This window comes from Bubalus kerabau, chromosome 1 (genome assembly GCF_029407905.1).
Source record: "Bubalus kerabau isolate K-KA32 ecotype Philippines breed swamp buffalo chromosome 1, PCC_UOA_SB_1v2, whole genome shotgun sequence".
Taxonomy (NCBI): domain Eukaryota; kingdom Metazoa; phylum Chordata; class Mammalia; order Artiodactyla; family Bovidae; genus Bubalus; species Bubalus kerabau.
This window is the reverse complement of record NC_073624.1, coordinates 213,098,414-213,125,506: the sequence shown is the minus strand read 5'-3', so window position 1 is coordinate 213,125,506 and position 27,093 is coordinate 213,098,414. Positions and strand designations below refer to the sequence as shown.

The 27,093-nt window shown below is 59.0% G+C and overlaps 1 protein-coding gene across 1 annotated transcript; it reads right to left on the bottom strand.

Annotated features, from left to right (window-relative positions):
* Positions 1-2,611: 2,611 nt before the first annotated feature.
* On the bottom strand, positions 2,612-26,867 carry CSNK1G2 (casein kinase 1 gamma 2). The gene is made up of 12 exons (XM_055553559.1): positions 26,605-26,867; positions 11,359-11,790; positions 5,364-5,404; positions 5,169-5,238; positions 4,944-5,092; positions 4,614-4,848; positions 4,455-4,540; positions 4,285-4,369; positions 4,037-4,185; positions 3,851-3,934; positions 3,645-3,751; positions 2,612-3,524 (listed from the first exon to the last, which is right to left on the bottom strand). The coding sequence occupies exons 2-12, from the start codon at positions 11,540-11,542 to the stop codon at positions 3,470-3,472; spliced, it is 1,245 nt and encodes a 414-aa protein (XP_055409534.1). The 5' UTR covers positions 11,543-11,790; positions 26,605-26,867; the 3' UTR covers positions 2,612-3,469.
* Between the last annotated feature and the right edge of the window lie 226 nt (positions 26,868-27,093).

The window sequence follows — 27,093 nt, the reverse complement described above, 5'->3', positions numbered from 1 at the left end:
ATGGAGAAATAAATTAGGAATTTAGGATTAATAAATACACAGTGGGATATATGAAACAGATAACAAGGACCTACAGTATAACACAGGCAACTAAATTCAGTATCTTGTAATAAACTATAATGGAAAAGAATCTGAAAAAGAATACTTATGTTTATATATATATACACACACACATACATATAACTGAATCACTTTGCTGTACATCTGAAACTAACACTAAATCAACTATTCTTTAATAAAACAACAAACCTCACATCTGAATCAAATAAATTTAAAACTAAGATAAAACACACACAGGACAAGAAAGGACACATTCCTTTGAAGGAGACAGTACCCACTCAACTCTCATTGGCAACGATGGAGCAGTATCTTCAAAACGCTGAGGCAACAAAGTCACACCCAAGCCACCTGCCGAACCAAATTTCCATTCCCAGCAAAAATACCTCCTGCTAATGCAGGTGAAATAAAGGTATTTTCAGGCCACCAAAAGGTGGGAGAATTTGCTGCCAATGAACTCACACCATGGGCGTTTTATAGGAAGCTCTTCAGGAACTCAGAGAGAAGCTCTGGTGGATCTGCAGGAAGCCTGACCATGTGGGTAAACACACAAAACTCTTAAAAATGTGACTGAAAGACTTGACCATATAAAGCACATATGACTACAGGGGAATCATGGGCTTATATAATGTCAGAAGTACAATAAATGGTAAACAGCACAAAGCGGGTCTAAGTGGGAATGGGCCAACAGCATACAGGTGGTCCTCCGTTCTGTACTTGTTCCCTGTTTATAACAAAAACTGCCCTGTGAACCAAGCCTCTAGGGCTCCACCACCACAGGGCTGGGCTGGCCTCCTCTGCCTGCCCTCCTGACAGCACCATTTCCACTTCCCCATGACAAAGAGATGGCCTCCATCACCCCACTCCCCCATGCCCGGTGGGCAGAGCTGACCTTGTGAGGCCTCAGGGCTGAAGAGACGCCTAGGACCCACGTGGAAGCCTCGGCTCAGGGTTGTTTCACCAGCTTTCAAAAAGGCTGCAATGCCAGATCTTCCGGCCTGGGAGTACAATGCTACCACTTCGCCCTCAGGCATGACTAGTCGTCACCTTTAAAACCCAGCTGTCTTGTGAGGACATGTCTTGTGGGTGACTGTCCTCTAACTCACAGTGGAGACTCCAGGCTCTACCTGGAAAAGTTCCCTTCAGCAGCAGTTTTTTTTTAATAATTCATTTTTATTTTCAGCTGTCCTGGGTCTTCATTGCCTTGCGAGGGCTTTCTATAGCTGCTGTGCGTGGGTGCTTTGCATTGCAGTGGCGTCTCTTTTGTTGTGGAGTGCGAGCTCTAGGGCGCATAGGCTTCGGCAGTTGCAGCTCCCGGGCTCTAAAGCACAGGCTTAGCAAGTGTGCTTAGTTTGCAGCACACAGGCTTAGTTGCTCCAGGGCATGTGGGATCTTCCTGGAGCAGGGATGGAACCCGAGTCCCCTGCATTGGCAGGCAGTTCTCTGGCTGCTCACTGCCAGCGTTCTCTTCACGCCCTTCTTCTCCTCCCCAAGCCTTTTCTCTGATCTTCCTTGGAGCCTCACACACCTTAACAGTTTGCTCTTCATTTCTAAATGAAAATTTCACTTATTTTTGCCTTTGCTTCCCAAATCTGATTGGTTGGTTCTGGGTCTGGTTTTTGTGTCTGTCCTTCATGTTTGAATTTCTGATCCTAGGTGGTTTCACATCTTCCACTGCTGGGAGAGTCTTGTCCGTCTCAGGCCCCATGTTACATTCTGGGGAGCCTAGGGCTCCCGGCTGTGGGGATGCGGGACCTCTACCCATCTTAGCTGGCTGCCCCCAAGGCCCGGCAGGGGTGGGCGGGAGGCCAGGCTCCTGGAGAGGCTGGGCACATTACTTATTTCATGGGCAGGACATTGCATGCCTCGGGCCTTCCTCATGTTGTCATCAGTGACTTGGGGTCCCTGTGAAGCTGCTCCAGGAGCCGCTACGATCTCAGTCAGGCCAGAGTCAGAGGGCAGCATGGCCGGATCCTAGTGAGGGTCTACCTCCTGGCCTGCAGTCGGCTGCCTTCCTGCTGTGTCCTCCAGATCAGTGGTCATTCTTCCTCTCTGTACAGGGACCCTGGCCCCATCCTGGGGGCCCAATCTCCTAAGACCAACCCCACTGAGGATTTGGCACAAACTCTAGGCCCCCAAGAGGGCGTTTCCTCAGCTATCTCAGGGCTCCTTGCTTTGCTGCAGGTTTCACTGGAGACCCAGCCATCCAGACACTGGCCCTTCTGCTCCTGGAAGGGAATCCGTCTGAGTGGGGGTTTCAAGTGGACTTGTGTAAACTGGGGCAAAATTCCCCACCCTTTACGTTTGTATTTGTGGCTCCTCTATTCTCACTGTGATGTAGTTAACTGATCTTCCACTTGCCCCATATAAACCAACCCAGTTCTTATCTCCACTTCAATTCTCTTACCTTGTTTCCCACCTCCGTTTCTCCTGAGCAGGGCGTTGCTACTCCCTGGCTCCCTCCCCAAGTCGTGCGCCTCCTTTCCAGACACCCAGTCGTGCCTGTCCCTTCCCAGACACACCCCTCTGACAGACTGGACACCACGCTGGCAAGTGGTTTCATTTTCCTTTATTTTTTTTAAAAAAGCCCCTAAGTTCTATGGCTTCCAGGAAGCATCAGAGAAACGGAAGTGCCATTTCTGTACACTTTGTAAAGCCAGACCTAGACGCACGCACCGCGAAGACGCCCCAGCTGCTCTGCCCGCAGCTCGCAGCCCCAGGAGACCACTGGGACCGCACTGACGGGGCTGCCCGCTCCACACACACCTGCGGGGCTCGGACGGGCTTTAAGGCGCTTGTCTCCAGGCTCCGCCGGCAGCGCGGAGCGACACAAAAAGCCCGCACACGCGCCGCCCACGGGCCTCGAGGTGGCTGCCCCCAGCCCAAGTTCAGGCCGGCGGCTCCACCGACAGGTGCACAGGACCCCTGAGGGCCGCGCCTGCCGGCCCAGGCTTTGGTGCAGCATTTTGGTTGGGGGCCGCCCCCATCCCGCCTTCCCCTCCAGTCTGGGGAGGCCCAGGGCGGGCTCACCCCCGGCAGCAACGCCCCGCAGCGCCCCCTCGAGAAAACGGCCTTTGGATCGAGGGAGACAAGCTGGACTTTATGACACTAACGGGCGGGCGACGGTGCCGGCGGCCGCTCTACTCACTCAGCAGACGCGGGCGGGGGCGCAGGGCAGGGCAGCCGCTGTGGTTTCTCTTTTCCTTGTTTTAAATAGTTAATGCTCTCGGAGGGGAGGACTAGACACAGGTGTAGAAATCTCGGCCAAAGTCTTACGTGAAGGTCGTGACCCGGCGCAGGGGGCAGCAGTGCTGCCGGCCGGCAGTCTGCGTCCGGCTGTGGCCAACGCGGCCATGGACAAGCTGGCCCCGGGGGGCTGCAGCGGGAGGATTCGGGGGTCACTGCCCTGGGGTCACTTGTGTCGCTGTAGCGATTTTCTCTTTCTCCTTTTGAAGAAACAGCAGCACCTGGAAGGGAGACGCAGGCTGGAAGGGGGCACAAGCTGCGGAAGGGGTGAGGGTGGAGGAGGAGGAGCAAGGGTGAGGACCCAGGACATCCCTGCTTCCCGTCCCTGCCGCGGGCCTTACTTTGTGTCGTCAGCCACCTCCACCTCTGCAGGGGCTGTGATGGGGGCATTGGAGTGCCCTGCGGTGGGGTCGTCGGCATTCAGCTCCCCGTTGGTGGAGTTAAGTGCCTGCGGGGGGCGGGGGTGGGGAGTCATGTAGGCCCCGCCTGACACCCCCCACCCGCCTACACACACACACTTTGGTGCGGTCCTTGGCCCGGCACTCACCTGGTTTTTGCTGTAGAGCAAGGCTTTCTCTCGAACCTGAGGCTGCGCGGGCAGGTCAGAGTGAGCCGTGCCGATGGGTGTGGGCTGCAAGGGAGCCAGAGGCAGCTGAGGCTCAGCTGGGGGCCCCTACCAACCACTCTCACCTGCCAGGGGCCCCTCTCGTGCCAGCCCCCTCCCTCCACGTACCAGGGGCTTCCCGGCCCAGTCGTACTCGTAGTCAAACACGAAGCCGCTGCGGTCAAAGAGATCGGTGAAGAGCTTGCGCAGGTAGTCGTAGTCCGGCTTCTCGAAGAAGTCTAGGCGCCGCACGTAGCGCAGATAGGTGGCCATCTCCTCTGCAGACACCAACAGAGATAGTGGAGGCCCGGGACGGGGGCACTGGGCAGGGGTCTGCAGAGCAAGGGGGCGGGGGTATGTAGGGAGACGACTCTCACCTGGGAAGCTCTCACAAAGCACCTCGATGGGCGTGGCCCGCTTGGTGTCCCCGATCTTCTGGTAGCGTTCCTTGAGCGTGTCGGCCTGCGGGGGAGTGCAGTCAGCACCTTGGCCCCCCCGCCCACCCGCGGGAGACCTCCCACCTGCCCACCCGGCCTGGCCCACCCACCTTGAGCCCCTGCCAGGGTAGGCTGCCGCGCAGAAAGTACATGAACATGTGGCCCAGCGCCTCCAGGTCATCACGGCGACTCTGCTCTGCGGGGGACAGCAGGTCAGCTTGGCCCTCCCAACCACCATCCCCTGCCCGGCCCACACTGCATTCACTCACCCTTGCCCAGGTGCGTGTTGATGCTCATGTAGCGTGCCGTGCCTGTCAGGCTCTTGTGCTCACGGTACGGGATGTGCTTCTTGGTCTCGGGGTCGATGTACTCCTTGGCCAAGCCGAAGTCGATTATGTGGATGGCATGCTGCCGCTTCGTGCCCGGCCGCCCCACTAGGAAGTTCTCTGGCTTCACATCGCGGTAGATTAAGCTCTTGGTGTGCACGTACTCCATGCGCGTGATCTGCCGGTGCGCGGGCGGTAGGTGGGCCTCAGCCCGCCCTCTGCGCCCCCCACTTCCGCCCCACCCCGCCCCTTCCGCCCCAGCCCGGCCCGCACCAGCTGGATGGCTATCATGAGCACCGTCTTGAGCGTGAACGTGCGGTCGCACAAGTCGAACAGGTCCTCTAGGCTAGGCCCGAGCAGCTCCAGCACCATGGCGTTGTACTTCCCGCATGGGCCAAAGTAGTAGACCTGAGGGACGCCCTCTGCGGATGGAGGACACAGACTAGCGCGGTGCCCAGGCGGGCTCCCCCGGCTCCCCCACACCCGGCCCCGGGGTACCTGCGGCACTGAGCTGCTTGTAGAAGCGGTACTCCAGGTGCAGCTGTGGCGCCCGGGACTTGATGGGCTCCTGGGAGGGACGAGAGGACGCATGGGCGGCACGCAGGGTGCAGGCCTGCCCTCCTCCCGCCTCGACCCTGGCCAGGCCCATCGGGACAGCTGCCGCTTGGGGCTAGGGGCAGGGCTTGGACTCACCAATTTGATAGCTACGTATTCATTTGTATAGAGATTCTTTCCTGTGGGAGAAGCAGCACGTCAGGCCCGCGGGACTTCCAGCCCACGAGACCGCGCACCACCCACCCCTCCAAGGGGCATCTCCTGTTCCCCCGACAGCCCTCCTTACGCTTGTCCCCTCCTTTTCCGGTCTGGGAGGGAAAAGGATGCCCGCAGGGGCTCCCCCCGGCTGTGAGCACCCCCACCCATCCCCGTCCCCAGGCCAACCCTGCCTCTGCCCACTGGGGGCTGCTGCCCTGTCCTCAGCGGGATCCTTCCCGCCAGCACGCCCACGCACTCCAATTTCTCCCATCTAGAAGAGTGAACACAGAACAGAGTCCTGGTGACCCCAGGGCCTTCTTTAGCTCCGGAGACCTGGAGGAGACATCCATACCACCCCACGCCCCCTCTGTCCCCAGATGCTCTCTGAGCCCCCATCCACCAAGCCATTTGACCAGCACTCTCCCCTCTCAGTTCTAGGGACCCTCGAGGGCGCCCCCCAACCCGCGCCCTGCCTGTAAGTCCAGACAGTTAAGTTGTGAACGTCTGCTGGACAAGTCCCACCCCCTCGCCGTGGAGCAAGGGTCCCAGGCCAAGCCCCTTCCCCAGCCTGAGGCTTGCCACACAAAGCCGATCGGGAGGAAAGTAACCTGCATCCTTGGCTTAGAAACTGACATGCCTGGGGCAGGAGGTCTCCCGTAGCCCCTCACCAGCCACCTGGACCTCCAGGTGTGCATGGAAAACCAGCTACTGTGCTCAACCTCATAAAACTGCAAACACAAAAGCTCCAGAACCCCTGCCCTGGCCAGCTTTTCACCTGCTAGTTCCCACCCTTGGCTGAGCCCCAGACAGCGCCCAGGGGTGGTGGCCTGTGTGCATACCCAGCAACCTGCCGCACCCTCTGGGGCCTGAGTGCCAGCAGGCCCCATGGTGTGCTGTGCCCCCAGGAGACCTCACGCTGAATCACCCCGCTGCTGCACCTTGCTTCTCAGACGGTCCAGTGTGGGAAGAGGCCTCAGCTAACCCCCCATCCCCCTGCAGTGGGACAGTATGAATGACCAAGGTGCTGGGCCCACCTGCCCCACCCATGGGGTGGCTGAGACACCAGTGTGTAGGACCACACAGGCAGAGACCAGGGCCCACATGCCTGTTAGTCAGCTCCCTCCTCCCCCCATCCTGGGTCTCTCATCACTGTGGCCCCCGCCTGGGGTCTTCAGCTCAGCCCCTGCTCCTCCAGGGCCTCGGTTTCCACTATGGTGCACAGTCAGCTGGTCCATTTCCCCAGAGACCTGACAACATGGCCCCCAATTCTGCAGAGGAATCACGCCTTGGGAATTAACTTCACGATGCGTTTAGTGCTCAGCATAGTGCGCATACCACCTTCGTTAGGTTTATCCTGGAGGCACCTGGAGGGTAGATTTCTAAATGTTTCTTTGACAACTGTTGCTCCAAAGGAGAAATACAGCTGACTCATGCTGGTACACCCAGCAGCCTTACTACACTCACTCCCTCCTGTTTACTGAGCGGCTACCCCGGCCTCCGCACATGCAGTCAGGCTGTCTGCATGGTCATGGTGCTTCTTCCTGCCCCATCTTTCCACATGCGGTCCGTTCACTCTGGGACCCCTCTTGCAGCCTCTATTCTTCCATTCCGATGAGTAAAAGACACCCGTGGGCAAGGAGAGAAAGCCTCCATCTAGTCCTGGTTGTCAGGTTTTGAGTAAAAAACAGGCATGCCTCATGTCCCCCAACATTTTATTATGAAAGCTTCAGATACAGCAAACTGGAGAGCCGGGTGCGCAAAGCCTGCGCCCTTGCCACCAGGCGCATCAGCTCGCAGTCTGTTCCGCTCTGCTGCACAGCTGCACGGTTGTCACCTGTTCATTCTCAGATGCATCTCAAAAGTTGTAGACCTCAGTCCCCTGTTCCCTAAGTACTCCAGCCTGCAGGCCACCTTTAGTCTGTACTTAGTCCCTGTCTTTCCCTTGAGAAGCGACATTTATCATTGAAGAGCCCTGCATCTGATGAGCTCTGTGCCACCCCACCCTGTCAGGACAGAGCGCATCCCACTCACCTCCCAGAAGAGGCCTTCCTTCAGCAGCGCATCACTTCCTGGCCAGGTCTGCTGGCTTGCCCTGCCCTCCACACCCTCAGTCGCCTGGCCGCTGGCTCCTGGGAGGTGTCTGTTTGGGTCTCACGCCCAGTTTTAATTGTACCGCCTGTCTTCTGACTGAGCCATACCCTTTTCCTGCGCCATGGACACTGGCATTTGGTCCAGGGGTGCTCTGCAAACAGCACCTCCCAGTATGCAGCTCACCTGCTCCTGCTCTTAACAACACTTCTGGATGTTTAAACTTCGATGATGTCTAACTGGTCCCTTCCAGTAAATGGTGATCTTATTCTATGTCTTGTGGTAGAAACCTCATGTTTTGCCATTTGTGAGCTCCGGGGTTCAGCTGAGTTGAAGATGAATGTGTGGTCTGTGCTGTGCACACATGCATGCGGGCATCTGAAGTCCGTGGTTACAGTCTCCCCATGGACCTCAGGTGTTCTGAGCTCGGCAGAGGGTATGAAGAGTAACAGTCTGAGAGACATGGTGAAGAACAACTCAGGCGGGACACTGTGAGCAGAAGGGAGATGCCAGGGGCTGCCCAGGGCAGGAACAGGGTGCAGGCACTGCATCCAGGGCATGGAGACTCCCCAAGCTCCCCTGCATTTGGCTGAAAACCCAGAGAGCCCATATATTGGGAGGGGGTGACTCCCGCCCTTAAATAAAGTCTGCTCTTGGGCCAGCCTATCAAAGCTGCAAGCCAGCCCCTCATGGGTTCAAGATGAGTCCCCAGGATGAAGCATAATCCAGACCTCATGGGTGCTATCCACGTTGTCCAACATAAGATCAAACATCAGTACACATGTGAAAAATGGAACAGGACAGTAAGGAGGAAAAACAGAATCAAAGGGACCACAGACACTGGCATTTAAAATAGACACTGCAGACGGGAACCCTCCTACACTGCTGGTAGAAATGTAAGGTCGTGCAGTCACTGTGGAGAGCAGTATGCAGGTTCTTCAGAAATCTAAAAACAGAGCTGCCATATGATCCTCCAAATGGGCATATATCTAATGAAAACTCTGAATTCAAAAAGACACATGCACCCCAATGTTCACAGTGGCACTGTTCACAGTAGCCATGATAGGATGCGGAAGCGACCTAAATGCCACGGACAGATGAGTGGATACAGAAGATGTGGTACATATATACAATGGAATACTATTCAGCCATAGAAAAGAATGAAATAATGCCATTTCCTGGTGGTACAGTCGATAAAAACCCACCTGCCAATGCAGGGAACACAAGTTCCATCCCTGAGCCACCGTGACTGGAACCATCCGCAACAAGAGACGCCCCCACAATGAGAAGCTAGTGCACCGCGAAGAAGAAGAGCGCCCGCGAGCCTCAACCAGAGGAAGCCTGACGCAGCAAGGAAGACCCCACAGGGCCAAAATAAATTTTTTAAAAAGATGAAAAAAAAATGTCTATATGTGTAAATAAATCACTCTGCTGTACGGTAGAAATTAATACAACATTATAAATCAACTATATGCCAATTAAAAAATGACTACTTTAAGTATATTCAAGAATTAAAGGAAAAGATGGGCAAAATTAACAGATGGAAAAATCTCAACAGGAAAAATAAGAGGAATCAAATGGAAGTGAAAAATATCATGTATGAAATGAAAATTTCAGTGGATGTACCTAATATATTATAGATGCTGCAGAAGAAAAAAAAGGATGAACATACAATAAAGAAATGCAAGCTCTCCAGATTGAAGAAAGAAAACAGACTAGGAAAAAACTCAAAGGAACTTGAGGGACTTGTGGGCTAGCATCAAACACTCCTGACAGGCTTCTCAGGTGGCTCAGTGGTAAAGAATCTGCCTGCCAATGCAGATCCCTGGTCCAGGAGGATCCCACATGCCACAGCAACTGAGCCCATGTGCCACGACTGCTGAAGAGCACGCACCCTGGAGCCCGTGCTCTGCAACAGGAGAAGCCACTGCAATGAAAAGCTCACACACCGCAACTACAGTGTAGTCCCAACTCACTACAAATACAGAAAACCCCAAACTGAAAGAAGACCCAACACAACCAAAAAGAAACAATTAAAACAACACTCCTAACCGTATGTGACTGGAGTATGAGAAGGAGAAGAAACTAAAGTAGAAAAAATATTTGTAGAAATAATGGCAATCCTTTCCCAAATTTAATAAAGAAGGAAATGGCAACCCACTCCAGCGTTCTTGCCTGGAGAATCCCAGGGATGGGGGAGCCTGGTGGGCTGCCATCTATAGGGTTGCACAGAGTCGGACACAATTGAAGCGACTTAGCAGCAGCAGCAGCAATGCAGATCCTACAAACTCAATCCCAAGCAGGATAAATAGAAAACCATACCTAAACAAGGCAGAATCAAAATCTGAAGCCAAAGATAAAAAGAAATCTTTGGGGGCTTCCCTGGTGGTCCACTGGTTGGGACTCCACTCTCCAATGCCGGGGATACCAGTTGATCCCTGGTCAGGGAAGATCCCACATGCCACGGGGCAACTAAACCTATGCGCCACAACTACTGAACCCACGATCTCAAGCCTGAGAGTTGCAAATACTGAGCCCTGCACACCCTAGAGCTTGTGCTCTGCAACAAGAAATCACTGCTACGAGATGCCCATACACTCCAACTAGAGCAGCGCCTGTTGCAAGAAGAGAAAGCCTGTGCCCAGCTTCCTGAAGACCCAGTGCAGGCCAAAAAAAAAAAAAAATTGAAAACAACCAGAAAACAAGACAAACGATACACAGAACGAGGCTCGGCATTAGTCACTGGGGAAAAGCAAATTAATTCCATATTAGGCACCATTTCACACCCACCGACATGCTCAGAATGGAAAGCCAGCAACCTCAAGTGCAGAGGCGGCTGCGGGACATCCAGCGCTCTCCTGCGCAGCCTGCAGGGTTTAAAGAGGTTCCCGGCTCCGGAAACCAGTCTGGTAGTCCCTCATAAGCACTTACACTCTAGAAGAGCGCCCTGGGGCGGTTTTATTCACAACACCCCAGATCTGGGCACCGGTCCCTATGCAGGACGAGAGGAGAGAGGAACCCAGAGTCACTTAGGCAGGCGCAGGCAACCAAGTGACTGAGCAGCAGGGGCGGGCGGGGGTGGGCCCGGGAGCCACGCCGACACCGCTGGCGCTCCAGCCCCGACCAACCTTTACACACGAAGGGCGCAGCACCCAACACAGCGGTGTTCTGTGTCTGGGTTTCAGAGCAACAACCGAACCTGGATTCTTAAAAGGCATTTTTCTGCTGAAATTACCCAGACCCGTGCGGTTCAGGCTGCTGCCCCAAATGCCAAGGGCAGGACCCAGGGGTGCGAGTGCATGCGCGTGTCCGTGAGAGCAGGTGCAGATGCTCCATGGGCAGCAGGGCTGGGTCTCAGCCCCTGACGGGCAGTGAGCGGTGCAGGCCAGGCTGGGGGGAACCCTTGGGAAGTTGCAGGAGGGGATTCCTGTGTCTCCCCCGCCCACACCCCTGCCATCAGCAGCCTGGCCCCGCCCTTGAACCTGGAGCCCTAGAGCCTGGGCGGCAAGGCTCTGCTGGCCCCACTCCAGCGACCTCGCAATCTGCCAAGGTGCAGACTCTAGCCGGGCCTCCACCCAGCCCCATGACACATTTGACACTGGCAACAACAGCCACGAGCTGGGCAATGACCACCAGACAGGGACTCAGGATCGCCCAGAGCTCAACCAAGGGCTGTGCAGGATACGCCCCTGGTCCTCTGCTCTGCCCCATCGGGTACCATGGGCCAGGAGCCCCCAGCACAACTGCTCCTTCCCGGGGAGGGGGGGGGCAGAAGCCCCACGCACTTACCTGTGTCCCGTCCCCACGACCACCCCCGGGGCCCCAGACGTGATCACGCGGGGCTCACCTAGCCGGAGCTCCCCGAAGTTGCCACAGCCTATCTTCTTCCCGACCCGGAAGTTGGGGCCCACCATCAGGACCCCCGAGCTGGTCCCCGAGCTGCGGACGCTGTGGCTGGCCCGACCGGCGGCCTTGGACATTCTCCGGCCCTCCTCCGACTCCCCTTTCCCTCCTTTCTTGTCAAAATCCATAAGTTTGTGGTACCCTGGCCTCTCCACGGTGACTCAGCTGCCGTGCAAATCCGGCTCCACGGAGACCTGCGGTCGCGGCGGCTCTTCAGGGCTAACACCCCATGGCGCCCGGCGTGCTCCGGCTAGTGGGACGCGGGCGCACACGAGGGCCTGGCCGCAGCGCTCATCTCGGTGGCCTCCAGGTCGCACACGGGGGGAGGACTCATGCTGCTGATGGGTCCCGGGGGCTCAAATCTCGTGGCTCTCAGCTGGAGGAGAAACAGAGGCCCGGGTTAGGAGGACACACGCCTCCCCGTCATGCGCCCCGAGGTCCAGAGCACAGCTTGGCCAGACCTGGGACTGGGCGTTCACTGCTGGTGGAACCTCCTTCTGGAAAGATCTGAGGCACTGGTGCAACCTGGAGCCTTCTGGGGGCTGAGGGGTGGGAGGTCCAGGCCTCTTGAGAATCCCACGTGCTGCCTGCCCCTGCCCCCATCAAGGGCTGCAGGATGGCTGTGTGGGCAGGGGAGATGCCCAATCGAGTGACTGAGGTGCCGCCCCTCGCACGCGGCACCAAGCCCTCAGAAGAGGACAGACGCAGAGCAGTACATGCAGGGGCCTCGGAGACGGGCCCCACCATTGACATGGGGACTCCAGAGACGCCCCTCCCTCCCCCACCCAATGTCCAGGGGACATCGAGGTCCCTGGGCCTCGTTCCAGGAGCTCGTGACCCTGTGGTTAGGTGGGTGACCCGCTGCTGCGGGCAAGGAGGGGCTGTGGAAGGCAACACCAGCCTGGCTTCATTTGGCCCAGCGGCCCCCTGCCTTGACAGGGCTGGCTGGGCACGTGTTGCTGGGGTGAGTCCGACCTGGCCTCGCCAGTACAAAGCTGGGGTTGTGGACGGGATGGCAGGCACCCCCCATAGTCCCCCAGGTTGCAGGAGAAGCAGCCCAAACCAGGGGGTGCGGACACATGGGGCAGGTGCCCTGAAGCAACCCAGGCTGTGTCTGTGGTGTGGGCTCCTCCCCCCGCACCCCTTCCTACAGCCCCGTGCAGACCAGTCACCCTGTGTCTCGAGAGAGGAGGGTCTCCCCTGCCAGCCATCCCTTCTCTCAGCCACAGTCACTGCACCCTCCAACAGGCCTTCCACCACCTCCTGTTCTCTCACACCAAAGTCACAAAAATCTCTCTAGAAAGAAAACACTAGCATCCTCCTCTAACACCTCCCTAGCCCCCCTCGGGCCCAGACTGGCCACTGTGAGGCTCACAGCTGTGCCCCTCCCTACCAGGCACTCATGGGCGGGCACCTGGTGAAGGCCATGCCCACTTAACAGCCAAGGTGAGGGGAGGCAAGGCCCGAGTCAGCTCCTGCTCAGAGGGTAGGGCGGACCAACACCAGGGCCCTGAGGCTTCAGCAGAATCAGCTCTGTAGAGCCTGGTGCCCCAGCCCCTAAACGGGTGCTCACACAGCCTCCAGCGCTGATGGATGGAAGGGCCAGGCAGCCCCTTTGTATCACTGACGGCACAGGTGCCAAGAACAGGCTCCAAAGGGGGGACGCCCTGGCCACGTGCCCAAAGACAGGACCACAAGCTGGTAGGACTGAGGCCAGGGTGCTCACACACACATGTACACGCCAGTCCCCACTCGGGCACAGCCCAGGAGAGTCCCAGACAGGCAGGAGCCCAGGCTTCAGGCCAAACCTCACTGCTTACATACAGCTGGCAGCGCCCACGCTTCCCAAACACATGAACAGCGTGTACAGACAATCCGACCCCAGCCAAGACCCGCGCACCCAGCTCCACCGCTGCTCGGGTTCCTGGTGGCCACATCCGCCCCTGTGCTAGGGCCCAGCCTGGGGCCGTGTGAATGCGGCTCTTACCACCAGCAGCATGTGCCGCCGCCTGAGACCAGTGCCCTGGCACCTGTGGACGACACACCCATCACTGGGCTCAGGGGCGCTGGCCTGGCCAAGCAGCTGCTGCTCTGCCTTGACCTCCCATCTCCATTGGTTGCGCTGTGGGAGACTGGCCGGAACCACCACAACGCCAAGGGGGATCAGACAGCCCGGCAGGAGTGACCAGAGGGAGGGAGAGGCCTGACCGAGGAGCTGGGGGCTCAGGACAGAGCAGGCTGCCCACCCCCCTGCTCCACAGGCTGGCCTCCACCTCGAGGAGCCATGCTGAGCCCCACTTGCCCACAGTTCCCTGTGGGGGGAGGCTGTTCAACCTCAAGGATTTGGGAGTTAACTGTGAACAGCTGCTACAAACTTACAAGAAAATAACTATATTAAAAACATTAATATGCAGTAGAGAGCAAACGACTAATAGGGACCTACAGTAGAGCACAGAGAACTCTACTCGATACTCTTCAATGACCTATACGGCAAAAGAATCTAAAGAAGAGTAGGTATGTGTAAACCTATAAGCAGTTCACTTTACTATATATCTAAAACTAACACAACATTGTCGATCAACTCTACTCCAATAAAATTTAAAAGCAGACAAAACAGCCAGCAAGCCCACTGCGGTGGAGACTGCATGCTTGGTTCTGAGCCCCTGGGACATCTTTATTCACATCTGGAGATGATGACCACGGGGGGCTTACAACCCCTTCCAGAGAGGACAGATCAAAGGCTCTTACTAGACCTTGGTTTCGGAGAAGGCAATGGCACCCCACTCCAGTACTCTTGCCTGGAAAATCCCATGGATGGAGGAGCCTGGTAGGCTGCAGTCCATGGGGTCACTAGGAGTCGGACACAACTGAGCGACTTCACTTTCACGCATTGGAGAAGGAAATGGCAACCCACTCCAGTGTTCTTGCCTGGAGAATCCCAGGGACGGGGGAGCCTGGTGGGCTGCCATCTCTGGGGTTGCACAGAGTCGGACACGACTGACGCGACTTAGCAGCAGCAGACCTTGGTTTATGCTTGCAGAGTTGTGCTACAATCACCTCTGGTTCCAGAATGTTCCATCCCCCAAAAGGAAGCCTGTTCCCATCAGCAGTCACCCGCCTCAGCCCCTGACAACCAGGAACCCACTCTCTGTGTCCGTGGATCAGCCTGTTCTGGACGTTTCCCACCAGTGGGATCACACCCTGCGTGTCCTTCTGTGTCTGCTTCTCTCACTGAGCATCGTGTTCTCAGGGTCTGTCCACGTGGTAGCCATTGTCAGGGCTTCTCTTCTTTCCGTGGCTGAGGGATGCTGCTGGGTGTGGAAGGACACACTCACCCATGGAAGGACACCAAGCTGTGTCCACTCTTGGGCCACAGTGAACAGAGTGGCTACAGTGCTTCTGCACAAGTTTCCAGGAGGCCACGTGCCGTCCCCCTCCCAGGCACTACCTACGGCTAGAATGGCAGGGTCAGGCAGAGGCTCTAGCTTAATTGCTGGAGGAACTGGAGGCTGCCTTCCGTCAACTGTCCCGCTCCCACCGGAGTCCTCCGCTGCCTCGGGGTGGTTCTGATCTGCATTTCCCCAATGGTCATGCTCCACCTCCAGATACATGCCTTCCCTAGCACTCCCTGCCCCCACCCAGCACTAGACACACTCCTGTGAATCACTCACTGCCTGTGGGAACAGCACCCACAGGGGATGGGCTGAAGGGCTGAGGGTCTTCACAGGGAGGCGGGACAAGGGCCTTCCCACCTTGGGAGGAGGTGAGCCCAGAGGCCAGAGTGCAGCCTGGCTCAGAGCAGCTGGACACCTGACTTCATGGGAGCTTGTGCCCATGACTCAGTAACATGCCAGTGTGGGATTCCTGCAGAGTGAGCCCATGCCCTGCAAACATCAGGGTACCTCCTGCTCCCAGATAACACACCTGCATGGGTAACCCTCCTTTCTCTGAAATCCTGCCAGATTCCACAAGTGGATACCAAAAGCCCCCTACCCCCGGATAGACACTCAGAGGTGGTTTCCTGCCAGATTTTCTTTCCTGTCGGAAATTAACTAAAACACAGGTCCGTGCATGCACCCCCATCCACAAGGTGCACCAGAGGGGGCCGCAGAGCCCACGGGAAGCTCAAAGACAGCAAGGAGACACCAGCATCCTCCTGTCTCCTTGCCCGAGGACACTGCGGGCACTGCCACCAGGTGCCCCTGCCCACGAGCAGCAGAGGGAGAGCCAGGGAGTGTATGGCTGGGGCAGGACACTGCAGGGCCCTCACCCAGGGGACGGAGGAGCCATGCGTGGAGGTCTGGAGGGACAGCGGCCCAACCACGAAGACCAAACATGGGAACAAAGTAGGGGAGGGGAGGGCTGGAGACTGGGGCTCAACTTCCTGGCCAACAAGATATGGGTGCATCCGCGTCGATGGAGGAATGGTGGGCAGGGGCCTTGCAGTCCCCCATGCTGCTGCTGTGACCTACTCATCCCACACAGGCAGGAACTGAGGTCTGGGTCCCACTTTGTGCAGTTTTTATGGGGCAGCATCACCAAACATCACTCTGCCCCGATAACACACACAAGGAACCCTCCAGGAGACCTCACTTCCCTGTGCCCCAACCCCAACTCTCCTGGAGGCCCTCCCCGGTCAGCAGCACAGGGTGCCCAGACCCCTGGCGTCCTGCCCTGACAGACTCCATTCTGAGCCGTGACCGCTGGTCCAGGCGGGTCATGCTCTCAGCCCCACCCCGAGATCCAGAGCGGCCTCGGCACCTCTGTCTGGCCTCCAGCTGCAAACCTTTCTGAGCCCGCAGAGCTGCCTTCTGAAAGCCGCAAAGCTGAGAGGCCTGCGCCCTCGGGCTGGCTGGGAGGTCTCCAGGTGCAGGACATGAGGCCCAGGGTAGGGACTCTGCCCCCGCAGCCCCTCCTCCAGCGCTGCCTCTGGGGACCCCGGTAATGCCCAGTGCCTACTGTAAGTGAGCCTTTGCACCAGGAGCGCCATGCTGGCCCCCATGCCGTGTCCCTGGGGTCCGGTGAGCAGCACAGGGACAGCGACCAGGCCTGAAACTAGAAGCTGTGGTGGGTGTGCTGCCCCAGCCCAGCCCCCCAGCCCATGTGGCCCTGGCAAGACACCAGAGGCCCGCCCCATCCGTCAGGCCCTGGACAACAAGGCAGGCGTGTGGCCACCACGAGGTCACCACCTGCAAGGGACAGTGGCCACCAGGAGACGGGTGAGGAGTCCAGACCCTAACCCTCCCAGAGACAGGACGCCAGTGCCTACTCACCCCGTGAACAGCAGCTACCACCCACCACACCATAGGGGTCTTCCTGGGTCCTGTCTCGGGACCTCAAGGGGGACGGCCAGAGCGAGTCACCCACTGGCCTGAGGGGTGCAGGAACGACAGAGTGGACACAGGACTAAAAGTGAGCTCAACGCTGCCAGGAGCCGGAAGTCGGCAGGTGCCCCAGCCCACCTGGTGAACCAGGAAGCGGGTGTGTATGATGTCAGGACAGGCGCTAAAACTCATGGGGGGAGGGAGGGAGCCCTACACCTGACCTGAAAGCAAGCCAGTCTCACCCCACCAGCATGGCCCCCAGCTCCTCCCTCCCAAGGGCACCCAGACTCACTCCTCACTCAGGGAAGGCCCTCATGGTCAACTTTAGCCCCAGGCAGGCAGGGCTCCCAGCCCACCCCCAACTCCCCCAGCAACCCCCGGCCTGCCTTCCAGCTCAGGGGGCTTACCTGCTGCGTTCTCCTGGGGGTCCTCCATCTTGTCAGGGCCAGGGCCAGGCCCCTTGGTAGGGGCCCCAGGAACCCCCTTCTCTGACCGTCTCCACCCAGTGATGTCACAGTCCCCACTGACATCATGGGCACAGCCCTGGGCCAGAATCAGGATGCATCTGGAGCAGTGGCAGCAGCTTCCCTCCTGGGGGTGGCCCCACCACACTGCGGGCTCTGCCGTGGTAGCCACCTGGGAAGCGCAGGGCTCTGGGATGACCCTGGCCACAGCCTCCCTCAGGCGCCTCCAGATACACACGTCCCCCTCCTCAGGCTGAGCCTACTGACTTGTGTAGGCAGGGCCTCCCTCCAGGAGTCACCCAGGCCCTGGGCCCGAGAAGCCACGAGAACCCCAAGCGCCAGATTGTGGCACCTACGCACCACTCCCTGAAAGGGACTCAGGCTCTGGAGATGCGCCAGCCCGGGGGGCCGCAGCCTGGAAGCCTGAGGTCACCGACAGTGTTACCGCAGAAAGAAAGGGACTGGGCCGAGAACGGGGACCAGACCCCAGGACAAGGCCAGCGTCCAAACGATATCAAGCAGAAACGGTTCACAACACAGGATTTACGACAACGGAACACAACCCTAGATAAATGGGAAAGGAGGGGGCACCCGCCAAGCAGGGGCTGCAGCAACACTGAGGGAAAGGCCCTGTGCGAGGACATGCAGGGTTCACAGAGAAAGGCAAGGAAGACGGTCAGAGCTCACGCTCTGGGTCATGAAGAGCAGGTGTGGGCAGATGTGCAGGTTCAGCCAAGTTACAGACGAGCCCAGAAGGATGTGGGACTCTGCACTTTCCTGCAGCTTTCCACGGACTTAAACACATGCATGACAAACCCCGTGGCCCCAGCCCAGCACACAGCAGGAGCTTCCATGGTGGGGGCGGGGTTGCTGGACGTCAGGAATGGGTGGGTCCAGGCCATGGGCTTGCTGGAGTGACCAACAGCTCACTCCCTGGGCACACTTGAAAGCCCCCACAACTGAGAGCTAAGAGAGGGATGTGGAGAAGAGGGATCGGGGAGGGACACAAAAGGCGCTCAAACGCCGCATAACGCCTGGTGAGAAGAGACAACTGAAGGCACGGAGCCGGGGCTAGGCGGCCACACGGGCCACAAGCGAGAAGACAGGTACACATACAGAAATGGCTGTACCCCCACAGGAGGGCCGGCGACTGGCAGAGCCCGGGGGCCTGGGGCAGAGAGGACGGGGGAAGCGCGGACCCTGGCTGAGGGCGATGCACCAGCACCAGCCCATCAGCTGCGACGCGAGTGACACTCAACGGAGGTGTGACCCACGGGGACCCCAAACTGACCCACAGACTCACTATAAACCTAACATTGCTCTGAAACAAGAGTCTATTTAAAAAACAACCTCCACCACCTCTGGCAGCACCCCCCAGACCCCCTCTCCCTCTACACAGTGCCAGGTGGGCACACTCCTGCCCAGGACCTTTGCACCCGCAGCCCAGCACCCACCCAGCCCCTCGGCCTCCACCAGAGCACTCGCCATGCCACCAGTCCAGCAGGCACCCGTCCCAGGGACACAGTGGGCACCAGGCAGGAGCACAGCTGCTCCTTGGCGTCGGGGTCCACAATCCCCAAAGCAGAGCAGGGAGGCCAGGCGACACCCTGGCCAGAGAGAAAGATGGAGCCCCAGCTGAGCACAGGGCGGGGACACAAGCCCTGAAAATGATGAAAACGTGGGCTCTGGGGCCAGATGACAGGGAGACGCCTGATGACCTGCAGGGCAGCCTCCATGGTGCCCTGTGCCTGCCCCAGGCCCACTGGAATCCTGGCTGGCCTCTGCTAGCAGGTGCACTCTCCTGAGCTCAGAACGGTGGGGAGGGGGATGGGAGAGCTGGGCTGGACCACCCTCCAGAGTGTGTAGCCTCAGCCCAGGGCAAGGGGCTGTGCGGGCGGACACATTAAAGACATTAAAGGGCCAGAGCACCTGCAGACCCACCAGAAAACCACATGCCCTGTCTCCCCATCTTACCGGAGCTGGCCGAGCATCACTCACCCACCCAGCTCCCCTGCTGGGGGAGATGGCTCCTTTAGTCTGGACAGGTCCTCAGAGATCGGCACATCCTAGACAAGGACCCAGCCCTTCTGCTCAGGACTGATGGTGGGGGGAGGACCAGCACCCGCCCACCACGTGGGATCCGGTGTCCCAACTGGAGCCTCCCCAGACCTGGTGCAGCAGGGGGAGGGCCAGGCCAAGGCACAGGAACACAAGCCCCTGGGAGGATGGCTTCACTCCTGTGGGCGCAGCTGGAATGGTCTCTCTCCCCAAGAAGGAGGAGACCCACGGCCGCTCCCAAAGGGGGAGCGGAGCACAGCAAGCAGCCAGACCTGCCTGTTACACACCCATGGTGTATGGGGGTTTGGAAGGACGTCACTGACGTGTGAACAGTGCCCACCGCCTGATTCTGAATGAGTTCTCAAAACTTTCCCACGCTTGGCCGAAACACCCATTTTCCTCAATGCGTGTGTGTCTTTTGCCCCTGAAAAACACCGACGACGGGATGCGATCTACGGTAACACGCGGCCAAGGCACCTGGCCCCGTGGGGCTGCAGTCCCTCCCGGCACCCAACACGCCTGCTCAGAGAGGCACCAGGATGGAAGACCCCGGGCCGGCCTGGGGGTCTGAGACGCCAAGGGGCAGAGCCGCCCTGGCCCAGGTCCTCTGAAGGGCTGGAGCTCCAAAAACTGCAGGGCAGCGGGAAGACAGTCTTCCAGAAAATGGCCAGGGTTCCCAGGCTTGGAGGAGGCAGAGACACTATGACCAAGGGTCAGACCCTATAACGCAGGACAGGACGCAGAACCTGGAGAGGGAGCCTGCAAGGACGGGGACAATCAGGACCCTCCTCCACAGCAGGCGGCACAGAAGACGAAGCAGCCACCGTGGAAAAGACAGCAATTCCTCACAAGAGTCACCACTCGATCTGCTCAGTATCCACCCGCGGGAACCGAGAACACATCCACACAGACCCGTGTGCACAGCACGCAGGCATCCACAGCCGCTGGACTCACGACCGCTACGCGGCCCACACAACCCGGTGAACACACATGTCCCTCCACATGGGAGTGTCCTTCAACCAAGAAAAGGGGTGACGCCCTGACATTCATTACCACGTGGAGGGACCCTGAGAACACGATGCTCAGTGAGGGCAGCAGACACAGAAGGACCCACAGGGTGTGAGTCCGCTGATGGGAAATATCCAGAACGGGACGATCCACAGACAACATTGTGGGGTAGTGGTTCTTGGGGGCTGTGGTTCTTTTGGGGTGACAGATGTTCTGGAATTGATTTTGGTGATAGTTGCACAACTTGTGAATATACTAAAACCACCGAGGTCTCCTCTCCAGTGAACTTTACGGTCGGTGAGGTGTATCTTAATTAAAGCCAGTGCAGCGTGTGGCATCACAATAAAGCTGTCAGGAAGGGCGTGGCGCTGGGCGCGCAGCCCAGAGCAGGGCTCCTCTGTCCAGTGTGGGTCAAAGTCCGACCCTCAGGCAGCTGCCAGAGCCACACCTCCCACTCCTGTGACAGATGCGGTAACCATTCCAGACAGGAATCAAGAGGTATGCACCCACAGGAAGAGAAGCCAGGGAGAAGGCGGGGAGGGGAGGAAGGAGAGCTTGGTCCTCCCCAGCAGCGCTGGCCCAGGCTGAGGGGACACAGAACTCACCCACTGCTCGCCCAGCGCTCTTCAAACTAGCCAGGGCGGCCACCCGGCTCATGCTTACCCGCACCCACCCCAGGCTGCCCTCCCCACCCGAGCCACCCTGCTGGCCTCTGGCCCGTCTCTATCCATGAGCTGGCAGCAATCCAACCTTGGTCCCCCAGATTGGCCATGAGCTGGGGAAAAACCCCTGGCTGAGAGGCTGCATCACAATCACCAGATGCCCCACCTGTCCCCAGATGCTGGCTGGAAGGACCACCACCGGATCGCAGAGGTTCCACTCCAACCCACCAGCGCCAATGTGGCCCTGAGCCCCAGACGGACGGGAAGAGGACGCCAGCCTGCGGTGGCCAGACGCAGATTAAACACCAGACGCCCAGCAGACAACAGAAGGTCAGATAAGCAATGAGTTAACCTTTACTGCAAGTGTGTCCCACATGCCACCCGGGGCAGTTTATGCCAGGCGACTTTCGATCGTTTGTAGGAACTACAATTGCGCCTGCCGCCCCACGCTTTATCAGCAATATCTGGCCACGCCTGACAGCCGTGCCGACAGCCTCCCGGCAGGACTCAATCCCCAGGGCCCTGATGTTTTTCTACTCAAGCTCTGTATTTGTTAAAATAGAGTGTTTCCAATGAAAATTTAAGCTTCCAAATGGTGATAAGCCACACACACCCAAATATGAAGGATGTAAACTATCTCAACAGTAACCTCTCACACCAACTACGTGTTTGGCCGTTTCTCAGATACCCCAAACTAAATGAGATAACCAGGTCACCTGTTTCTTTCTACTTTCTAACCAGCATACTGCCCACCATCCACGTAGCTCTCATCCTGTCCGTATCGGGGGCAGGGGCTGTGGGTCTTGACAGATACGTCTGCCTCCAAAAGACTCGGGACCACTTCCCCCCAGGGCACCAGCATGACCATTTCTGACTGGGAAGTCGAGGCCAGGGTGTGAGAGGCGCCAGGCATGCCCTATAGCCTGCCTGGGTTGGGGGCACAAGTCAGGGGCACAAGCCAGGGGCACGTGGGGACTAGCCAGGCTGGAGCTTCTGGGCCAAGGGTCTCATCATAGACTCCCCAGGCCGGTCACACAGGAAGCCCCAAAAGCCCAGCCACAGCCTGGAGACCAGAAATAAACCAGGAGGGACCGTGCGGGTCACCCTTGGGCCAGCAGGAGAGCGGCCCGAGGCAAGAGCAGGGGACACTGCCCTGTGGGGGGACCTCAGCCAGCCACCACGTCCAGTCCACAGGAGCAGTATCCCTCCTGACCTGCTTCCACAGACTTCCTGCTCCCAAGGGCAGAGGCAGGGGGCTTGTGGAAGCCCAGAGACAGGCTCAGGGAGGCCCTGAGATGGGCACCCGCAAGCCCCTCAGCTGCAGCTCACTGCGCACTGCAGGCTGGTGGGAAACAGTGAGGTGGGTGCTCACTGGACCCGACTGCCTTGACACCGGGCAATGCCTAGACATTGTCCCTATGTGGCTGCCCTCGAGAATGACCTGCTCCAGCGCCCACAGGGCGGAGGGGACAGACCCGGCCTAGAGAGCATGTCCCTGCCTACAGCTTCAGAGGAAACAAGCCCATGTCCCGGGGCCGGCAGGTGGAGGGAGGACTAGGCCTGGGCAAAGAGCCCCACAGCTGCTCCCTGCTGGTGTGAGAGTAGAGGCCAAGGCAGGGCACTGGTGGAGGGCACAAGGGGTCCTGGAAGCTGCCAGTTCCTCAGGTGAAGCCACACAAACAAAGGGCTGCCAGGCCAGTGGGTCTCTATGGGCGACTCCTAGCACACGGTGTGATCTGGTTCCTATAAGATGCCAGGCTCCCAGTGTGGGCCCTGGAATAACCCCCAAGCCAATTCTAGAACCCACAAGGAAGGGAGCCCTCAGGGCTCTGCACTCTAGGCACCAATCCCATCCCTCTGTTGCACCCCTCTTCTCTCTCAAAGCCCTTGGTCTTCCCAGAATTATCTCCCTTGGATTCTTCATCTCAGCCTACTCCCCATCCAGCTGCCCCACACGCAGCCCCACTGGGTCACCCACCAGGCTCCCAGAGAGCCCTGCCACATGCCCATCAGCTGGGCCCTGGGACTGCAGTGAGCACGTGGGTCACTGAAAACTCTCATTGAGGTTCCACGGAGGCTGTGGGTCCCACAGTGAGCAACACTGCCCTGCAACCCTGCCCTGCAACCTGGGGTGGGAACAGCCGGACCTCCAAAATGGGGATCATGCTGGATCACGCCAGGGGTGATGTTTAAGCACAGCTTTTTAACACTCTGAGGTGTGTCATGAACCAACACAAAGTTGTGACGCATGAGGTGTATCTGTTTCTACCTTTGAAGAGTGATGCCGTGACCCAGGACGAGACAGGACACTATTTGCACCTGGGCGCCCCCGCCCTCCACCTGCTGGAGAGACTTCCGTTGCCTTTCCACTCACGCAGAGGCACTGCCAGCGGGGGCGCTGGCGAGAGCAGCCCTGCCAGTGGTGAGCTCAGGCGCAGGGACACCTGGCTGGCGCCCCCGACGCACGCACTCACGCACACACGTGCGCATGTGTTCTGCAGGCTAGATCTATGCAGCGAGGGGAAGGGCTCGCTCTCCTTAATTTAAGCTACCTGGCTTCTGCCACTCACTGAAAGGGACTTACAGGAAAGCTGCAGACACCTGGGCAAGCCAGATCAGTGGACCATCCTGGGTGCCGAGGGGACAAGTGGGGTTCTGAGAAGGAAACGCCGCCATTACCCCCTGCCTGAGAATCCCACCGGCCATCTGTATGGACCCCCACATCACAAGGGGATGTAGGTTCTGCCAGGAGCTCAGTGGAAAATGGGCAGGACTGAGGGGCTGAGGCCAGAGGAGCCGGTCTTCCCACCCTCAGCCTCTTGCTCAGGCTGCATCCAGTGGGCAGAGAGGGTCCTGAGGAGCACAGGCCTTGGCAGAGTGAAGGTCCTCCTCCTGGAGGTCACTTGGGCCTCGCTTACTCATATGTAGAAAGGGAGCTTGGGGACTCGCCCAGCAAGGCCCCCAAGTGCCCAAATAGGGTGGGGCAGGTGCAGAACTGCTCAAAGTGGGACCTTCTGCACCACCGGGCCTCGTTCCCTGACCAAGCAACAGAAAGAATCCCGACTCGTGGCTTAGCGTGCACCTGCTGCCTGGATCACAACAGCAAGGCCCCCATTCAGGTACGACAACCCTGGAGAAACACCCAACACTGATGGTGACCACGACCCAACCCGCATATGCAGCTCCTTTACAAAAGCCCTTTCCAGGGAAACCAACGGTTCCCCCCACCACGCTGACCTGCCCGACACCCCCCAGCCCTGCTGCCAGCTCCCCGCCCCCCCCCCACCCCCGACTAAGGCCTTGTAAAGCCTCTCTGTAAGGCCTCTGTGGTCCTGGGGGGAGGGGGGCAGGTCTAGAAACTTTTCAAGACAGAGACCAAGCCCCACAAGAGCCCTGAAGAGAAACGCTGCACCTCTGAGGCAGCCATGGCAAGTCCATCCAACGAGGCTTTCCTGGTGTCCCAGGCTGTCCAGAGGACATGCCCTGCCCCCAGGTACTGCCTTGTGGGGGCTGGGCCCTCCCTGAGCGCTACCCACCAGTAAATCCCCAAGGCTCAGGTGGCCCCGCGGCTGTCCGGAACACCTCTCAGCTGGCTGGCTTCCCTGGAGCTGGGATGAACAGATAGGATGCTTTCAGTTTATTAAAAAAGAAAAAAAAAAAGAAAAAAAACCCTCACATACTTCCTCTTGCAACCCAGAGGTAATTACTAGGTAGTTAGAAGGAGGAGGTGGTTCAGATGGAATCAGAAGCCGCAGTTCAGAGGAGTCTATGCTCACAGGACCTGCTGTCACAGTTCAGAGCCAGGTGACTAGATGCCTGTCCCCAACCCACCTCAGAGAAATGAGAGGGATCCAGAATCAGATGGGAAGGCCTGACAGCAGGGGGGTCAAAAACCAGAGCCCTGCCCAATGCCCGCTGCAGACCTTGGGGTCTTGCCTATAGCTGGGGTGGAGGTCCAGCCAGCTCCTTCCAGATCTCCTTCCCTCTCTCCACTGCCAGATGCAGCAGACACAACTGGCCCCCCGAATCTGGGAGCTGCCCCCCACCAGCTAGATTCCCAGCCCACACTCACCACCCCCATTCCATTCCTCAGAGGCTGAGCCACAGATACCACCGCAGGGGTTGAACTAAACATCTGGGGCTCCAGAGACAATAAGATGGGCCAGTAAAGTCTTGTCTAGCCCTGTGTGTGCTGCTGAGGGAGCTATAGTCAGCCTGCCCTCCCACCCCCACCCCAACCTCTGCCTGCAGAGCCCAGAGCAGGCCACAATTCGGTGGAAACACAGCAGATAAAAACAAACTCCTGGCAACGACCACAAACTTCCCCCAGCAGCTCAGTCTGCTCCCCTCGGGGGCCACATCTAGCCCCCTAGCGGCTACCCCCTTCCCTATCAGAGCCATCCTCCCCCTCAGATTCGTGTTTCCCCACTCATCCCTCACACCCTGAGCCAAAGGAGGCCCTGGGGGGGGGGGTCAGGAAACGCCAACTGAGCCTGTCTATGTCCCTCAGGGCAGGGACGAAGGTGCCCAGAAGCCCCTCAGGATGGATGTGTGGACACTCCCAGGAGCTCCAGACACTGGCCCGGCCTGGAGCCCCCTATTGAGGGGGCTGGGGAGAGAATGCTGGACCCCACCTACGTGCACGGAACCCTCCAGGCCGTTTCCTGCAAACAATGCCATCCGGAGGCCAAGGGAATAACCCAGCTGCCCAAAGCCGGCCCAGGACGACGCCCCGGACGTCAGGGCAGGGCTTTCCCTCAGGCCCCCAGCCCGGTCCTGAACGCCTCCCCTGAGAAAACTGGGGCAGAGGGAGCAGGGGAAGCGCAGGACAGGGAGGGGGTGGTGTGGCTGCCGGGCACGCAGACGTCGGCCCCCCCTCCTTCATCTGAAGTGTTTCCGGAAAACAAAGCCGGTGGCGAGGGCGGAAGGGGGAGGCGCAGCCCGGCGAGCGCCGGGAGTTCCTGAGCGTCCCACAACAGGTCCCCCAGCCCAGACCCCTCCTGCTGTTCCCCTTTCCTGCCCCCAGCTCCCCCAACATATCTGCAGGGCCACAAAGGGGCGAGTATGCGCGCCAGCGTGGGGAGGACCGACGGGCCCAGCGGAGAAGACTGGAGGGGTGGGAGGCCAGGGGGAGTGGGCAGTGGGCTTGAGCACTGCGGGGGCAGTGAAGGAGTGAGGTGGGGTGGGGCTGAGGGACGGACAGGCCAGCAGTCAGGAGTGACGAATCCGTGGAGAACACTGAGGTCTGGAGTGAGGGAACAGTAGAGTGTGGAGTGAGAAATGGAGGAGGAGGGGAATAGTGAGGTCAGTAGTGTGAGGATCTGTAGGGAGTGAGAAGTGGCAGGACCTGAGTTTGGGAGTCACTGGCAACGACAAGGTCTGGAGTGCAAGGGGGTGGGAATGAGGAGTTGGGTCGACAGTGTGGGGATCACTGGGCTACAGCGGCAGTTGGGGTCGCCGTGGGGGGTGCAGTGGGGAGTGCAGGGCTTCACAGGAGCAGGTCCACATTATGGGCGTCTGCGAGATCCGGGGGTCCGAACTGCGGGGTGTAGGGGGTGCGGGGTCTGAGGAGTCTTCGAGACATATGAGTAGAGGGTCTGGGGGTCCGCGGGGGTGGGGCCGCCGGGCCAGGGCGCGTGTCCGCCGCCGCCAGCGAGGACGCGCGCGTCGTTACCTGACAGCCTCTGCCGCGGCCGTGGCCCCGGGGCCGGACTGGGCGGCTCGGGCTCCCTCAGCAGCGCTGCGCGGACCCCCGCTCCGGACCCTGTTCGCGCTCCGGCTCTGGCTCCGGCGCCCGCTTGGGTCCCCGCTCCCGCTCCCGCGCCGCCGCCGCCGCCGGCCTCCGCATGTTGGGCGCGGGCCGTCCCCGCCGCGCGGGCGCCCGGCTCGCCCAGGTCTCACAGCGTCGCCCGCGGCCCGCGCTTACGCCGCCAGCGTCGCGGGGGAGGGCCCGGCGTCCACTGCGCAGCCGCTGGCGGCCTTGGGGCGCGCACGAGACGTCACCGAGGGCGGGGCCTGGGCGGGGCGCCCGCCGCTTTGCGGCAGCGGGTGACGCCGCGCGACAACCGCCGCGCTTTGCGGCCGCTCCAGGGTGGCCGGGCCACAGCCCGCGGGACTACCGGAGGCCCGCGGCCGTGAGGACACGCAGGGGCTGAGAAAGAAC

What these genes read in the sequence shown, in the direction of transcription:
- CSNK1G2 (XM_055553559.1), bottom strand. Translation starts at nt 11,542, where the DNA reads ATGGATTTTGACAAGAAAGGAGGGAAAGGGGAGTCGGAGGAGGGCCGG. An exon ending in GCTTTGTGAGAGCTTCCCAG is followed by an intron (nt 4,186 to 4,284) that starts GTGAGAGTCGTC and finishes TGGTGTCTGCAG; the next exon opens with AGGAGATGGCCACCTATCTG. An exon ending in TGCTCTACAGCAAAAACCAG is followed by an intron (nt 3,752 to 3,850) that starts GTGAGTGCCGGG and finishes CGCCCCCCGCAG; the next exon opens with GCACTTAACTCCACCAACGG.